This window comes from Polyodon spathula, chromosome 5 (assembly GCF_017654505.1).
Source record: "Polyodon spathula isolate WHYD16114869_AA chromosome 5, ASM1765450v1, whole genome shotgun sequence".
Taxonomy (NCBI): domain Eukaryota; kingdom Metazoa; phylum Chordata; class Actinopteri; order Acipenseriformes; family Polyodontidae; genus Polyodon; species Polyodon spathula.
The window spans coordinates 10,173,805-10,188,232 of NC_054538.1; the positions used below are offsets into that span (position 1 = coordinate 10,173,805).

The 14,428-nt window shown below is 36.1% G+C and overlaps 1 protein-coding gene across 4 annotated transcripts in view; it reads right to left on the reverse strand.

Annotated features, from left to right (window-relative positions):
* Window positions 1-406: 406 nt before the first annotated feature.
* Window positions 407-14,428, reverse strand: part of LOC121315527 (CYFIP-related Rac1 interactor A-like) — a 72,458-nt gene continuing 58,436 nt past the window's right edge. For all 4 annotated transcript variants that reach the window (XM_041249693.1, XM_041249690.1, XM_041249692.1 and 1 more), the window contains 9 exons: window positions 11,591-11,712; window positions 9,648-9,753; window positions 9,298-9,434; window positions 8,943-9,020; window positions 8,737-8,853; window positions 8,565-8,644; window positions 3,059-3,185; window positions 2,516-2,586; window positions 407-2,118 (listed from right to left, as the gene is read on the reverse strand). In XM_041249693.1, coding sequence (XP_041105627.1) covers window positions 2,055-2,118; window positions 2,516-2,586; window positions 3,059-3,185; window positions 8,565-8,644; window positions 8,737-8,853; window positions 8,943-9,020; window positions 9,298-9,434; window positions 9,648-9,753; window positions 11,591-11,712 — 902 coding nt within the window. In that variant the 3' untranslated portion in view covers window positions 407-2,054. The remainder of the gene's footprint in view (window positions 2,119-2,515; window positions 2,587-3,058; window positions 3,186-8,564; window positions 8,645-8,736; window positions 8,854-8,942; window positions 9,021-9,297; window positions 9,435-9,647; window positions 9,754-11,590; window positions 11,713-14,428) is intronic.

Sequence of the window (14,428 nt, forward strand, 5' to 3'; positions counted from 1 at the left end):
ACCTCATGTATTGTTGAATTAAACCTGAACCTCCTGAAACTCCACTGAACTGTATCTTGGAGAGCCTTTGGGTCCATTCAGGCAAAATGTCAAATTTAGCAAAACAGCTCCATGCCTGCTTCCCACAGTACTTGTATGCCATCAAAAGATGTGATAGCACAGCAGATTCTACCATGTTCCTCAGTATATCTTTATTTGATGTGCTTCATGAATGGGTTGTACTGGTTTCTTTTTCCAAGAGACATTTGAAATTAAGGGATTCCTAAAAGGCAATGACACTCACATCCTTTGATCAGAGCTTTTTTGTTGCTTCTATGCTTACTTTTGCTTGGTTGGTTAGATGTTCTTATACATGTGGCAACTGAATGGTTACTGCATACCAAACAGATAAAATTCTTCATCAAGGAAATGTACCAGTTTTTATTTTCACTTCACACATTACACGTATAATACAAAGCAAATCCAGTAAAGAAGCCAGGAACAGCTTTTTCAAACTAGAAGACACATTTAAAACAATCCCGTCAGTTAAAAACATGTTTATTATAGCTAGCAGTTAGCTCCCCCCCCACCCCCCCACCCCCACTAAGCTTTTAAAAGGCATCACTCAAATATCTAAGACTGACTGAATACTGACATTGGAAGAACATTAGTTTTTGCTTCAAGTATGCATTGTATTTTCTTGTAATGCTTATCAAAACTGGATAATTCTTAAATATAGGTAATCTTAACCAAACTTTATATTTGAAGCAAACAATCAACTTTAAGGATGTACCTTAGCACTTACAATCACTTTATATAATATGCAAGAAAACTGTTCAGTTTAAACACGTCAACAAACATGTAAATTCCTGAAGCTTAAAAAAGGAAAATGCTTGATGCATTTGCTGAAAACACTCATCACAATTTTGCAAATGTTTAATACTGATGTTACTAACTGTACCATGTGACAAGTTTTTCACTCTTCCATACACAAGTAAAATCAGCTCACATAATACAAATCTTTAATGCCCCATCTGGTCAAAGATTTCAACAGTAATAATGTTGCAAGAAAACATAATGCATAAAGTGAACAGAATCAGGCTCAAATTATTACCAGAATAACTCTTGTTTGAAAGTAAATTAAATATAGTTTACTCCCACTTAAATGTGTGCTCTAACCACCAAATATACTAATACAGTATAAGTGAATGCTATTTTACGGATTAATGAAATCAGAAACAGTAACAAGAAGGACATGTAATGCGTTTTGCGATTTGTTTGTGGAAGGATTTCTTGGCAATAATGAGGGTCTTAACCTTTTACAGTATTTCCACCTCAAGAAATGCATTCCTCTCAAGTCACGTCTCCCGAGTTATATGCAGCCATATATTTAAAGTCTTTGTACAAAGTTAGATAAGTTCATTGTGTAGTCCATTTTATTTTTGAAGTTTTGTTTTACAATGAAAATGTGCTGATGTGCTGGAGTAAAAGCCTGGGCATTCTGCTTAGGGCATTTCAGCTACACATTAATGCATTTTAAGCCTGCACTTATGAAAATGTGCATTTTTTTTTTTTTGTGTGTGTGTGTGTTTTTTTTTTTTTTTTTTTTTTTTTTTAAACCGATCCAAGGTGTATACCTTGATCTGAAAGCACTGCTTCAATGAATTGTGCTATGGGCTGTTTACAAGCTGAAGTTCTAGCATCTGTCCAAACTATTATTTAAGCAACACAACATATAATTCATCGATTGCAGTTTATTTTTTTTTAAAAAAGGTACTACAAAGATAAAATAGATCACACAAGTTACGATAAAACAAACAAAAAAATATATACTGTATGCCAAGCAGTTTTGCATGTCTCAATTGATAAGGCGGTAAGGTATAATTAAGTTGTGCTTTATGAAATAATAGCATTGGCAATTTAATTCAGAATATTGGTTCTTTTTTATATAAGTTTCAATAACCAGGAGGGAATGGCCATGAAAATACACGAGTATGAACATCAAGTCATATTAAATTATGTAAACATATACATCTTCTTAGGTCAGAACATAGATCCTCTTATTATAGAAATTTTTACTGGAGCATAGCCCGGACGGCTTTTGGAGTGGTCTCATCATTCAGGTGCTTTGTGGTAAACCTGGAAAAAAATGAATGAGTGATAGTTATTTCTTGCAAATAATAATAATATCTTCAAAGATTATGAAAACGCCTATTTGATGTAGTATAAATGACTTATTGGCCATTTTGGAGGCTTGGTACCATACAAGATTGCACATATTATACATGTTGTATGTACAACATAGTTACAAAAGTAATTGATCTGAAGGAACTAAAACAGCTAATGATTGAGCAATGGTACCGTTTCTCTGGATAATTGAAACACCTTGCTGTAACAATACAGTCAGTGATGTCCTGCCTGCCCATACACTCTATATATAGTATCAGCTACTTGCCATCATATTTATTAAATAATTATGTGTTCATGTTCCAGATTAAAACTTGTACATCAGTTGGCAAAACAGAACAAAACCTACTTGAGGGCATTCACAAGACCTTCCACGTTGTCTGCAGGTTGTTCTTTTAGAACTTTAATGCATCCCTTCATCTGTAAGAAAGATGTTCAACTATCAAACAAAGAATAATAACAATATCAATATCAATATGGTGTCACCTGAAAGACTGACTTGCTCAAGGTTATTTTCTTTTACATACATTTGAAGACAGAAACAGTTTCTAAAAATGTCTGTCAATTCACAGGTCTAAAGGAACTATTGTAAGATGAATTTAGGCAAGATGTGCATATTAAAAACAAAAACACGAAAATCACTTGTATAGCATCAATAGCTACTTAAATCTGACTGGTAACATTTTAACATGTAAAATTATATACATTTTAACAGCTTTAATTGATAGGTTTGGCTAAACTTTTGTAATCAACATAGTGTTTTTATGTTGTTTTTTTTTTTTTACATAAAATATCGATTGATTGATTGAATACTGCTGCTGATAAGACATTCTAAAGTAACATACTTTCTTTACCCGGTCACCCTATTTTACAAACCAAAAGTTTTTCTTACGTCAATTTTCGATGCTTTTGTGAAGGCACCAGCAGGATGCACGTGATCATACAGGATAATGACCCCCACCATGACCCTCATGCAGAACAGCTGGGTGTCTTCACTGTTAAATCTACTTGTGTAATCCCTAAGGAAACAAAGGGAAAATATGCCATTATTATATATGTTACACTCATAGTTCCCTTTCCATTCGAAGATGACCACCAAAGCATTAAGTGTAAGATATACCTGCTTGTTGGTAGTTCTTTTCTGAGCTCTCTATATCAGAGCTGCCGATAGACCCCTTCCTGGGGTGATGCCATCTGTCCCGCCGAGGGATTAAACAGTCAAACCACGGAAGTCATGTTCTCTTTTTGTCTCTCAAGACGGTAAGGTAAGACCCTCTGTGTTGGTATCAGAGCTAGTTGTGAAAAATGGCTCTTGAGTCAACTGCAGTTCCCTTGCCTTTCAGGCTGAAAGTTGGCTTGCCACTTTCACAAAATCAGTGACTCCTGATTGAGCCTTTTTCTACTTTCTTCTTCAGCAACCTGCTCACGCTTGCATTGCAGGCTGTTGCTTTCCTATCTGTGGTACGTGAATTGACTGCCTGTGCAGTACTGATTTAAAAGGAGTGAGTGTTGTTGTTTTCAATCGTGTGGGGGCATGTCCTCCACCGGGGATAGGCTTAGCCCCACTGTCAAGCGACTATGCTAGCTGCTGCGTGGCAGTTTTTATATATATATATATATATATATATATATATATATATATATATATATATATATATATATATATATATTGTTATTGTTGTTGACTAAATACCTTGCTGGCACAACTGCAGTGCTGGGTGGTGCAGCAGCTAGGTTTAAAAAAAAAAAAAAAAAAAAACACAACAGTAGGCCTTGTCCACCACGGGGCTGTATTTTTACTAGACCCGCTGTAGAGTAGACCTCGCCGGATGCCTCGGCCCACACACCTCGGTGCATCGGGCCTTCGAAAAATCGAACAGCAACAGCAGCGTGTTTCCCTGTCTAATTGTTTTTATTGTGTTCTACTCCGTCCACAGATTCGCCCACCACGGCTTTGGCCTGTGTGTCCCCTGGTATATGCTACAAACTGACCAGGTGTTTGACTACACGCAGTTAGGGTAGGCACTGCTGCTTCAGCATCCCTTCGGTGCACTCGGTACGCGCGATGCTCACAGCGCCTCGGTGCACACGGTGCTCGGTGTGCATAGCACTCTGGTGCACATGCTACACGGCGCTCGGTGCGCAGAGCATCCTCAAATATAAGGTGCTCAGTGCACTCGGTGCACGTAGAATTCAACGTAAGAAATGCTCAGCAGTACTATGGTACTTGGTGCATTAGGTGCTCACAGTACCCAGTGTGTCATGTAATGCGGACGCATAGCGTCAGCATTGTTACTGGAGACACACCTGTGACCATAACAAGCCAACCAAGGTTCCATGTCTGCACATCCTGCAAGGCAAACATGCCGCATAATGGTGCTTGGGTGTTCAACACGCCACCGAGGTCATTGGAGACGAGGACATTTCAGCTCTGGTATAGAGAGCTCAGAAAATACCTACCAATAGGCTGGCATATCCCAATCGTAATGTTTTGGTGGTCGTCTTCTCTTTCAGGAAACCGGGGTTACAGTAAGTAACCTAACGTTTTCTTTCGTGTCTTGACTTTTTGTAGGTTTCTGTGTCTTCGTAGACCTACCCGCAATACAGTAAAGTCATTTTCACTCTCGTACTTTAGCTTCATCCCTGCAGCGGTAGTTCTGGTATGACTGTTCGTTTCAAACTGCTTTCATATGCAAATATACGAATCTCATTATAACTAGGGTTTTCAGTGTTTATTCATTTCATTTTTCGGTGCTTATTTTTACCTATTTTCGAGTTTTGTGTAAATCTTTTTTTTCACGGCTTTCGTTTTGATATACTGTATGACATTAGTGTCGTCTTCTCGGATTTTTGTGCCTAGGCATTTTTTTACATTTTGCTACAATTTGCAATTTTGTTTTAAAATCCTCTGTATCTTAACTGCAATACATCTTTAAATCCTAATAACAACCCTCCATTCCCAATTGTAATCAAGTTTTTAAATTTCGCAAGTGGAGTCTCCAATAGAAACGTAGGAATGTGTGGCACAAAGTAGTTGGGGCGGGTTTAAAGTATTCAGAACAAATCAATTATAGATACAAGGTAGGAAAATGGGACTTTGCCCAGTAGCACTGGGAAATGTATTTATTATTATTATTATTATTATAGGTTTTATTTTTAATGGTTAAAGGGTAAAGTTAATGTGAATTGATTAACCATTTCCAAAGTTTTCCTGGTATTTTCCGGTGTTTATTGGCTATCCACTGATTTTTTGTTTTTTGTATCAGGGGTGTTTTATCGTTTTTTATCGGTTAAAAATGAAAATCTGAAGCCCTAATTATAATATCGAAGTTTCGTGCCTACCCTTGATGTAGGGTCCAGGATACTGGTCCCAGTGAATTTATTGTGATAGTTATTTCTTTCTCTGTTTCGTTTCTGCCCCTGCTGTGTGTTAAATGATATTTCCTGATTTTTTTTTTTCCATTTCACTAACTAACATCAATTTCGTCTTTGTGGAAATTTGTTTTCCTTTTCTTTTTGCCCAGTATTTGTCTACTGCTTCTTTCTGTTCACTATACCACTCATTCATCTTTGCCAGAAGAAAGTTCTAAATCTTGACTGTCGGCATTGCGAATCTATTTATAATGCAATATAATTCTGATCTCTCCTGTAAAATCAGCAGTAATGTATGCTGTTTGTAAACTTGCGGTGATATTACGGTATTTGTTTATGAAAAAGAGCTGTTTAGCACATCACTCGCACAAATTCTACAAAGGGAGCTCCCGAGTGGCGCATCTGATAAAGGCACTCCGAATGGCGTGCAGAATGCGCCCTATAGCCTGGAGGTCGCCGGTTCGAGTCCAGGCTATTCTATTGCAGACCGTAGATGGGAGCTCCCAGGGGGTGGCCCACAACTGGCCAAGCAAATGTAAAACACCAAACAAGAGCAAAACATAAAGAGACAGCTTCTTCAGTCTGCTGGAGGGCCTCTGCAGCTTTCCTAATTTGGACAAAGTACCCAAAGAAAACAAACTTTCTCTTCATGCTGCAGCAGTTGATTCTGTGCCTATGCAAGGCTTCATTTTTGTCAAACAAAGAAGTGTTTCTTTGTGCGTAAGGGCATTCAGTGCAATACTAAACATCATAGCAGCAAGCCTTGCAAAAACAAATACACTGATTTGTATGTTTCCAAATCTAAATTGTGATTTTTTTTAAATGAGCTCTCATTATGATTTCTTTATATATATGCAATCTGATTGAACTACTTTAAATTTGACCTGACTTATTGTCTAAACAATCAAATCAGTCTTTTAAAATGAGACTCAGTAGCCCAGTGGAACTCTCAATATGGTTTCTTTTAAAAATGTTGTCATCTCAAATAAAAACTTTTAAGAAGGTTTTCTTGCTGTCAAAAAGCAGCCTCCGTTTTTATTCCACAGGTGTGGCTCTGTCTGGTGCTGATCGGATCTGCAAAACCTGTTTTCTAAAAAGTGGTAGTTCACCCCTCCTATGATTTATGAGAATATTAAATATTTGAGAAGCATACTTTTCTTTCTTTTTTCCCTTCCTTTTCTCTAAAAAAACTGATTAGACAAACGTGGATTGACATGTGATTTTGCAGTTTAAATGCTGTGTACACAGTACTCTTGTAATATGAATAAAACTTTTTTTTTTTTTTTTTTAATTAATTAGTTTTTTTTCCCCTATAAAACTATTTTCTAAACAAGGGAAAAACATTATGAACATTATTTCAAACTCACTTTGAAATAATTTTTACACACAAAATTCATCAATGACGTGCATCTTCTAAATATAATTTACTGATTTTATATTCATTCAATACAAAATAAATTGTATTAAAGTTTGTATATCACTTGAATCCCATTTTTAACACCTCGCAAAATTGCTATTGGCAGATTGAGAAGCATCTTTAAAATCTATTCAGGAACTGTGCATTTGCTCAAAGCACATTTCACAATTTAGTACAATGCTAATGCAAAATGGCTACAGGAAAGTGAAAGCGAACTGTGCTTACAAATGAAGCTTTTTTTGTTTTTTTGTTAATGTATGTTTTAAAATAGTGTGTATTTATTGTAATTAATGAAGTACCTGACAATCCTGGGAGATCCTGCCTGCTGTGAGTGATTACCAGGTGTGGAATCTAAATCAGCAGGTAGGTGTGTTCGAGCGAGGCGTCAGGTATAAAAAAGCTTCCTATTATTTACCTCAGGGCTGCTGCAAAACCAAAGCCAACTTGGCTAAACAAGCTGAAATGTGTGTGTGTGTGAGAGAGAGAGAGAGAGTAAATGAGTCAGAGAGAAAGAACCAGCACCAGGGCTGGATACAGAAGAGTGAGTGAGCAAGTCGAAACCGCCGACAGCCAGGCAAGCAGCCAGAGTTCGTTTAGTAATGAGAAGATTAGTTCAGAGATTGTAGATCCCACCAAAGTTTTTGTACACTGTGTTGTTCTGTACCATTGAGCTGTTCAATGTGTTGATATGTAAATAAATCCTGTTCGCCTGAGGGAAGTATCATCTTCAACTTCCGTCTTGTTCTCTTGCCTGTCACTCAGCAGCGAATGCACACGGCAGACTACCCTGTCATAAGCATTAATAACCTGTACCTTTCTAAACAAGGGATTTAGGGGAGCACCCTAATAAAACCTGAATCTCAAAACAATAATTGTGTGAATATAATCATTGTTACAGCTGTGTATAACAGTATTTAAAACAGGGTTAATTTATTTTTATCAGACTTTTTACATATCCGTCCTTACTCTGGTCCCACTGCAGTGGATATAACCCTTTCTATATAGTATGCTTTTGCAGAATCCCTTTCAAACTCTCAAAGCTCTTTGATCCACATTCTCACATGTTTTGTTTATTAATTTTTTTTTCAGTAAAGAAAAACATAAATAAAAGTAACTTACAAAGAAGCTTACAAACAAACAAACAAACAAACAAAGTCTCACGTTATTTCTTACTCATTTTTTGAACTAATTAACTTTCAGAAAAAATTTAAATCTATTAACTCTGGAGTAAAAAGCTTACAGAATCTATCCCAAAGTGTTAACATTGCACACCAATTACAATGTACGTGTCAAAATTAACAGGGAACAGTTTACACATCGCACTGAATGATAATATAATGGGACAACAAAAAAAAGACCCAAAGATTTAGGGGACAAAGTAGCTTATGGTTCCATACTTTAGTATTGTGATTTCAACTTCCAGACTGCCCCCGGTACAGATGAATTACAGTGATATGAAACCATGTTGCTAATAGCAAGGGAGTGGTTTTAACAGTTTTTTTGCACTGACTGGAGCTAATTTAGAATACTCTGGTAATTACTGCCAGCATTTAAGTGAATGCGTTGTGCATTACTACTATCTATTAATAGTCTTAGACTTAATACTTACGGTGTTTCCAACATAACTTTACAGACACTGGCCATAGTACTCAAGCAATCTGTTGTGTTCTCCAAAGGCAATGTTTTGTTCTAAAAAATAAATAAATATATTTATTTTTATATTTTTTCTTTAACTTTTAACAAATGTTAAAAAAAAAAAAGAACACGGAAGTGGGAATTACCTCATAGACAAAATTAGTTGTGGCGCTGCTCAGAGTCTTTAGCATTGGTGTGGCTTCAGCGTAGAACAGGGACATTCTGTTGGCCATTTCATTGTTCACTTCGCTTTCAATTTCTATCTGTGAAAACAAAACCCGATCTCATTACGATTATGGAACTGGATGGCAACAATAACGTTGCTCTAGTTTAAAAGTATTAAAAAACTTACGTTCATGTTGTTTATCCTGTTGCGACTTATTGTCCGTCTGTAATAACTGAAGTCATTCTGAATGGCTGGATTTCTCATCTGTGAAAACAAAAAACAGGAATATTTCAATATTTGGGACTGCAACCTGCCATATTTGCTTCCCCTATACCATTGTTGGTATACGGGCGACTGATTTATTATTGACTGTTTATTACATACGGAAGTTTTTCATTGCGAGTACTGTGTGGACATTCACTTTGTACACTGCACCACTCACATCCTGTCCAAAGGCTGCCTGTGCCATACGTGATATGACACAATACACTCCACAAGCAGGCTAAAGTCATCACAAAACAACAACAACAATATTAATAACCTTGAGCTCATCAAATCGGAGTGTAAAGTGGAGAATCTCTGCAAACTGCTTGGCCAGGGCTTGCTCTCTTTCCAAGTGCTGGGTTGGAGTGTAGGTTGGACATGTCAGGGACTCCAGGAGACTTTGCAAGGCCTTCTCTGCGTGATGAAAACATTAAATAACACACTGACCATGTCAACAGACACATTTCTTACATTTATTAAATTATATAAAATATTAGATTACATGGAGTTGACTTCCATTTATCAGCCAGACATAGGTAGAACATTCTTTAACTCAAACAAAATTTACAAAAGCGTTTTCTTAATCTGTCCTTAATCTTCCTGTATTTTATGCTGATTAAAGCTTACCCAGTCTTAACGAGAATTCATAGAACCTCTTCAGTTTGATGACTAATGGACAGACAACATTCCATGCTCGTTCTTGGAGTTGGAAGTCACTTGGGTTTTGTATTCCCTATAATAGAAAAAAAAAGAAAAAAAGGAGATTCATTTTTGATGACTAAAGTACCCACTATAGTAGTGAACCTCAAAGTTGGAATAGACTCAAGATATTACAGTAGGCACTCTGAAGAAAACTAAAAGCCGTTTAAAGGATCTGTTCTCAACTGTTTTAGAGTAGGAAAGAAGCTGAATCACTAGAACCGCCGCGGTTACACTCATACCTAAAATCACCGCCAGCAGTCATTGTGATGTTTACATTTTAAACAACATCAATATTAAAATGAAAGACAAATCGGATACAACTCAAAAGTTGTATTCAAGCACGTCATATCAAACATCGGCACAGCCAAAATGCTGTATCTGAATGAACAATTAAACATAAAAGGGTTTATTTTCTAAATTACCACATACTGTATAAAGCAAAAAATGAAAAACTATAATAAAATAAACATTTTATAAGAAACTAGTGTGTAAACATGTATATGTACATACACAACTGTCCAAACAAAATCATTTTTTAATTTAAAACAAAAGTAACACGTTTTTTCTTGCGTTTGTCTTAACTGTGTAACTTATCTGCTTATTTATTAGTGTAGTTTCAGGTCCACTTAGTGTTCTCTTGGCAGGTGGAAATTACCTATATTCCGATGTTTTTTCAACTTAAATACAAGAGGTGACTACTGATTAAAGGAAAAAAATAAATAATCCTGCATTGTGGCTGCCTGCCCAACCAAATGTTCAGAAGCCATTGCAACCAAATGATAAATAACTCTCATCTGAAATACTAGATACTCTTTAATAAAAAAGACTTGTTTCTACCACTAATACATATGTAATTTTTATTACACAAATAAAAGACCACACTTGATTAAAATGTAGTTTTAAAATAAGCATCTACCACACACACACACACTACATACTACAAGTGTTGATTTAAATTCAACACTTTTCGGATACATTGTGAAAAGTGTTGAATTTAAATCAAGGGAAGTAATGTTAAAACTGTACAATGCACTTGTAAGACCTCATCTTGAATATTGTGTGCAGTTCTGGTCACCTCGCTATAAAAAAGATATTGCTGCTCTAGAAAGAGTGCAAAGAAGAGCGACCAGAATTATTCCGGGCTTAAAAGGCATGTCATATGCAGACAGGCTAAAAGAATTGAATCTGTTCAGTCTTGAACAAAGAAGACTACGAGGCGACCTAATTCAAGCATTCAAAATTCTAAAAGGTATTGACAGTGTCGACGCAAGGGACTTTTTCAGCCTGAAAAAAGAAACAAGGACCAGGGGTCACAAATGGAGTTTAGAAAAAGGGGCATTCAGAACAGAAAATAGGAGACACTTTTTTACACAGAGAATTGTGAGGGTCTGGAATCAACTCCCCAGTAATGTTGTTGAAGCTGACACCCTGGGATCCTTCAAGAAGCTGCTTGATGAGATTTTGGGATCAATAAGCTACTAACAACCAAACGAGCAAGATGGGCCGAATGGCCTCCTCTCGTTTGTAAACTTTCTTATGTTCTTATGTTCTTACATGGATGGAATTCTACAGCACAAAACCAACACATGATGTGGCTCAGCATAAGAGGACTGAACAGTAAGGGGGTTCACATCAGGATTAGAGTGCAGCTCTCAGATCTGAGGGGATGCTTCCATGGAACCAACTAGTCCAGGAAATGACAGACTATCTTGCCTAAGGCTTCTGTTATGTATCTCAGCAGCTGGGCTGTCTATATATGCAAGGTTAGGCAGTGACATTAATGCAAAGAATTCCTGTGCCAGATTCCTCTACCAAACAATACTCCAGCGAAAGAGGACTGGCTAGTATTGGAACAGTAGGTAACATACTTCTCTTATCTCCTGACCGGCTCCCTTGTAAGCCTGAAGACCTAAAAGAATGCTTTCCGAATCCTGCAGCACTGCATTGACCTGGTTCCACACATCTCTCTCACAATCTGTAGGCTGTGCATCTAAGAGACAAAAGAGATTTAAGGGTCTGCTTAACCTGTAAAATGAAATGATTACAATCAAATGGATGTGCTCCTGTTTAAAAACCATGTAGCCATGAGCCAGAGTTAAGAGACTGTGCTAATAATAATGAGATTGCAAGTGGTGGTGGAACGGCATGGCACAAATGGAAGGGACACACTTCTGATTAAAAAGGGAGCATTTTAGTAACACAGAGAAACCCTTGATTTGAATTACGTAAGACAGTAACACAGTATTTTCAGTATATATAGTATAGTACTACTTTAATGTCATGATGCAGTTATGCCTTTATTAAGAAATTTATGCCCCACCACCAGGTGTTAAGAACATATTACACACACGTGTATGCTTAAATTACATGTATTGTTTATTGTTTATTTTGTTGACCACCTGACTAAAACACCAAATGGACACTAATTCTTAGCGAGACCAGTCTGCTGTGTGCATATGTTTTTTTTTTTTGTTTTTTTTTATTGTTATCCACATTAGAGTAAATCTGTACAGCTATAGGCCTCACTGATTAATTTAAAGTTTTTACTACAGGACCACAAATCGTGATTTGCTGGCATGTCAGAAATAAAAATAAAACTCTCCTGTAATACAGAGGGCTCTACTTAAACCACAGCCAGCTATGTCCTCTTTAATTCATGAATACTTTAACAGCACATGGTAGAGATTTAACAAAACAGACAACCTACATATTCACAATACTAGTATTTATTGAAAAGTGATCTTTTAAGAGCTTATTCATTCAACTTTTCAGTGCTGTAAATTTAACAATGCAAGTGATTGACTGCAGCATTTTTGGCTCCTAGTTTTTTTTTTTTTTTTTTTTTTTTTTTTTTTTTTTAATAGATCTAGAAGGAACTTAAACAAGTGTTGGTTTGTTTTTAGTTGACATTTTTTCTGGATTCACTTCAGTAACATTTTGATTTCTAACACAGCAGATTCTGACATACCAACTTTTATTTCAGGGTCTGCTATTAAACCGTAGACCTATTAGACTTGATGTATGTGTTTTTATTCAAGGAGATATAACTGTTGTAGGCAGCCAGCACAGCAAGGTCAATGAAAGCATATACTTTGTGTTTTATTAAACATGTCTAAGTTCTATACAGAAACATTTCAAGCTCATTTACAGTCTACGCATGACAGTCATTCTAAAAATAAAGTTTTTATCTGATAGAACTGGCATGAAACTTCACAAAAATAACTAATATCTGGGTCTATTCAGCTTTCATTTGTTTTAGGTAGTTTCCCAGGGGATACCGGAGGCCACAAAAGATTTCAATATGTTGTGAGTATGTAGTTTGATCTGCAACCTGCTAAGAAATACAGCCATAAAAAAAATAATACACTCTGAATGTAAAACATTAGACTCAGACAACAGCACGTTACAGAATGCAAGCAGCATAGAGACAATACACAAGACAGACATTACCAGAATACATACATACATACATACAGATCATACAGATCAGATGATCACATTGTTTAAAGAGCAAATAGCTTCAAATTATTTATTTTTTTGTTCCATTTTTTTTTTAACATTTGCAATACTCAAGAGTGGTTCTTATTGCAACTGGTCAAATGTTTCGTTTTAAACATTCATGTATTGCCAGAAAACCAGGAAAGTTTGATTCAAAGTGGCAGATCACTTGACGGCACTGGCTCGAACTTCTGTAGACACTTAGGATAATCTAGTGTATGTAATTTATAACTATGGCAAGCAGCTCATGAACTCAGATGAAAGCACCCGAACACAGACTGATCAAAAAATAAATAAATAAATACACACACACACACACACACACACAGATATTATATAATAATAGAAAATTAGTTTTAGATACTTACTTTAAGAAATTAAAACATTTAGCCTTAATGCTGCAATACACAAACTGTATCCAGTGCACATATACAGTACATTTTAATAATGGAACATTGATGTTTGACACTAACTACAGTATGATGCTTTGCCTTAATGCTCGTTAACAAAGCGAACTACCAAATTTCTGAAAATCACACTTTTGGTTGGGATTAAACCTTGAGTTTGTTACAAGACAACACAACTTTGTTTGTGTGTGTGTGTGTGTGTTTGTTTTCTGGCGAGGCCTCTCTTTCTTTTGGAGCTGTTAATCAGAAATGTTATAATAAGAAGTCACAGTAAAATAAATTTGTATTTTGTATATACTGTGTATATAAAAAGAAAGATGCATTTTAGTGTCATTTAGTCCAGATTAGGCTGAGCCAAAGCTGCATGATTAATTGGGCTATTCTGTAATAGCTAGCAACATTTACTGAATTAGTAACATACACAGCGATACCAGAAAATAGTGTTTATATTTGGAAAAGACCATAAAGCTGCAGTATATTAACAAAAAGGCATGCAAATTAAGGCAGTGGGGTATGCAAACAGCAAAGAAGATCACATTATAATCCAACTTCAAAAGTCTTGACAAAGCTGGTTTATCTTCAAGAACAAGCACTATTCCTGATCCCTGTAACAAGCCTATGTTCCTCTGAATTGCAGCACACAAGGTACCTTGAAAGCAGGGTTGGGCAATACACTGATGTTGTTACCGGTACTTTTTAATGACAATAGAAATATCGGTCGAAAATAAATTTCATTATTCCTGTTTTTTTTTATTAATTCTTTGGTCAACCCTTATCTTTTGCATAACACAAATTGAACAT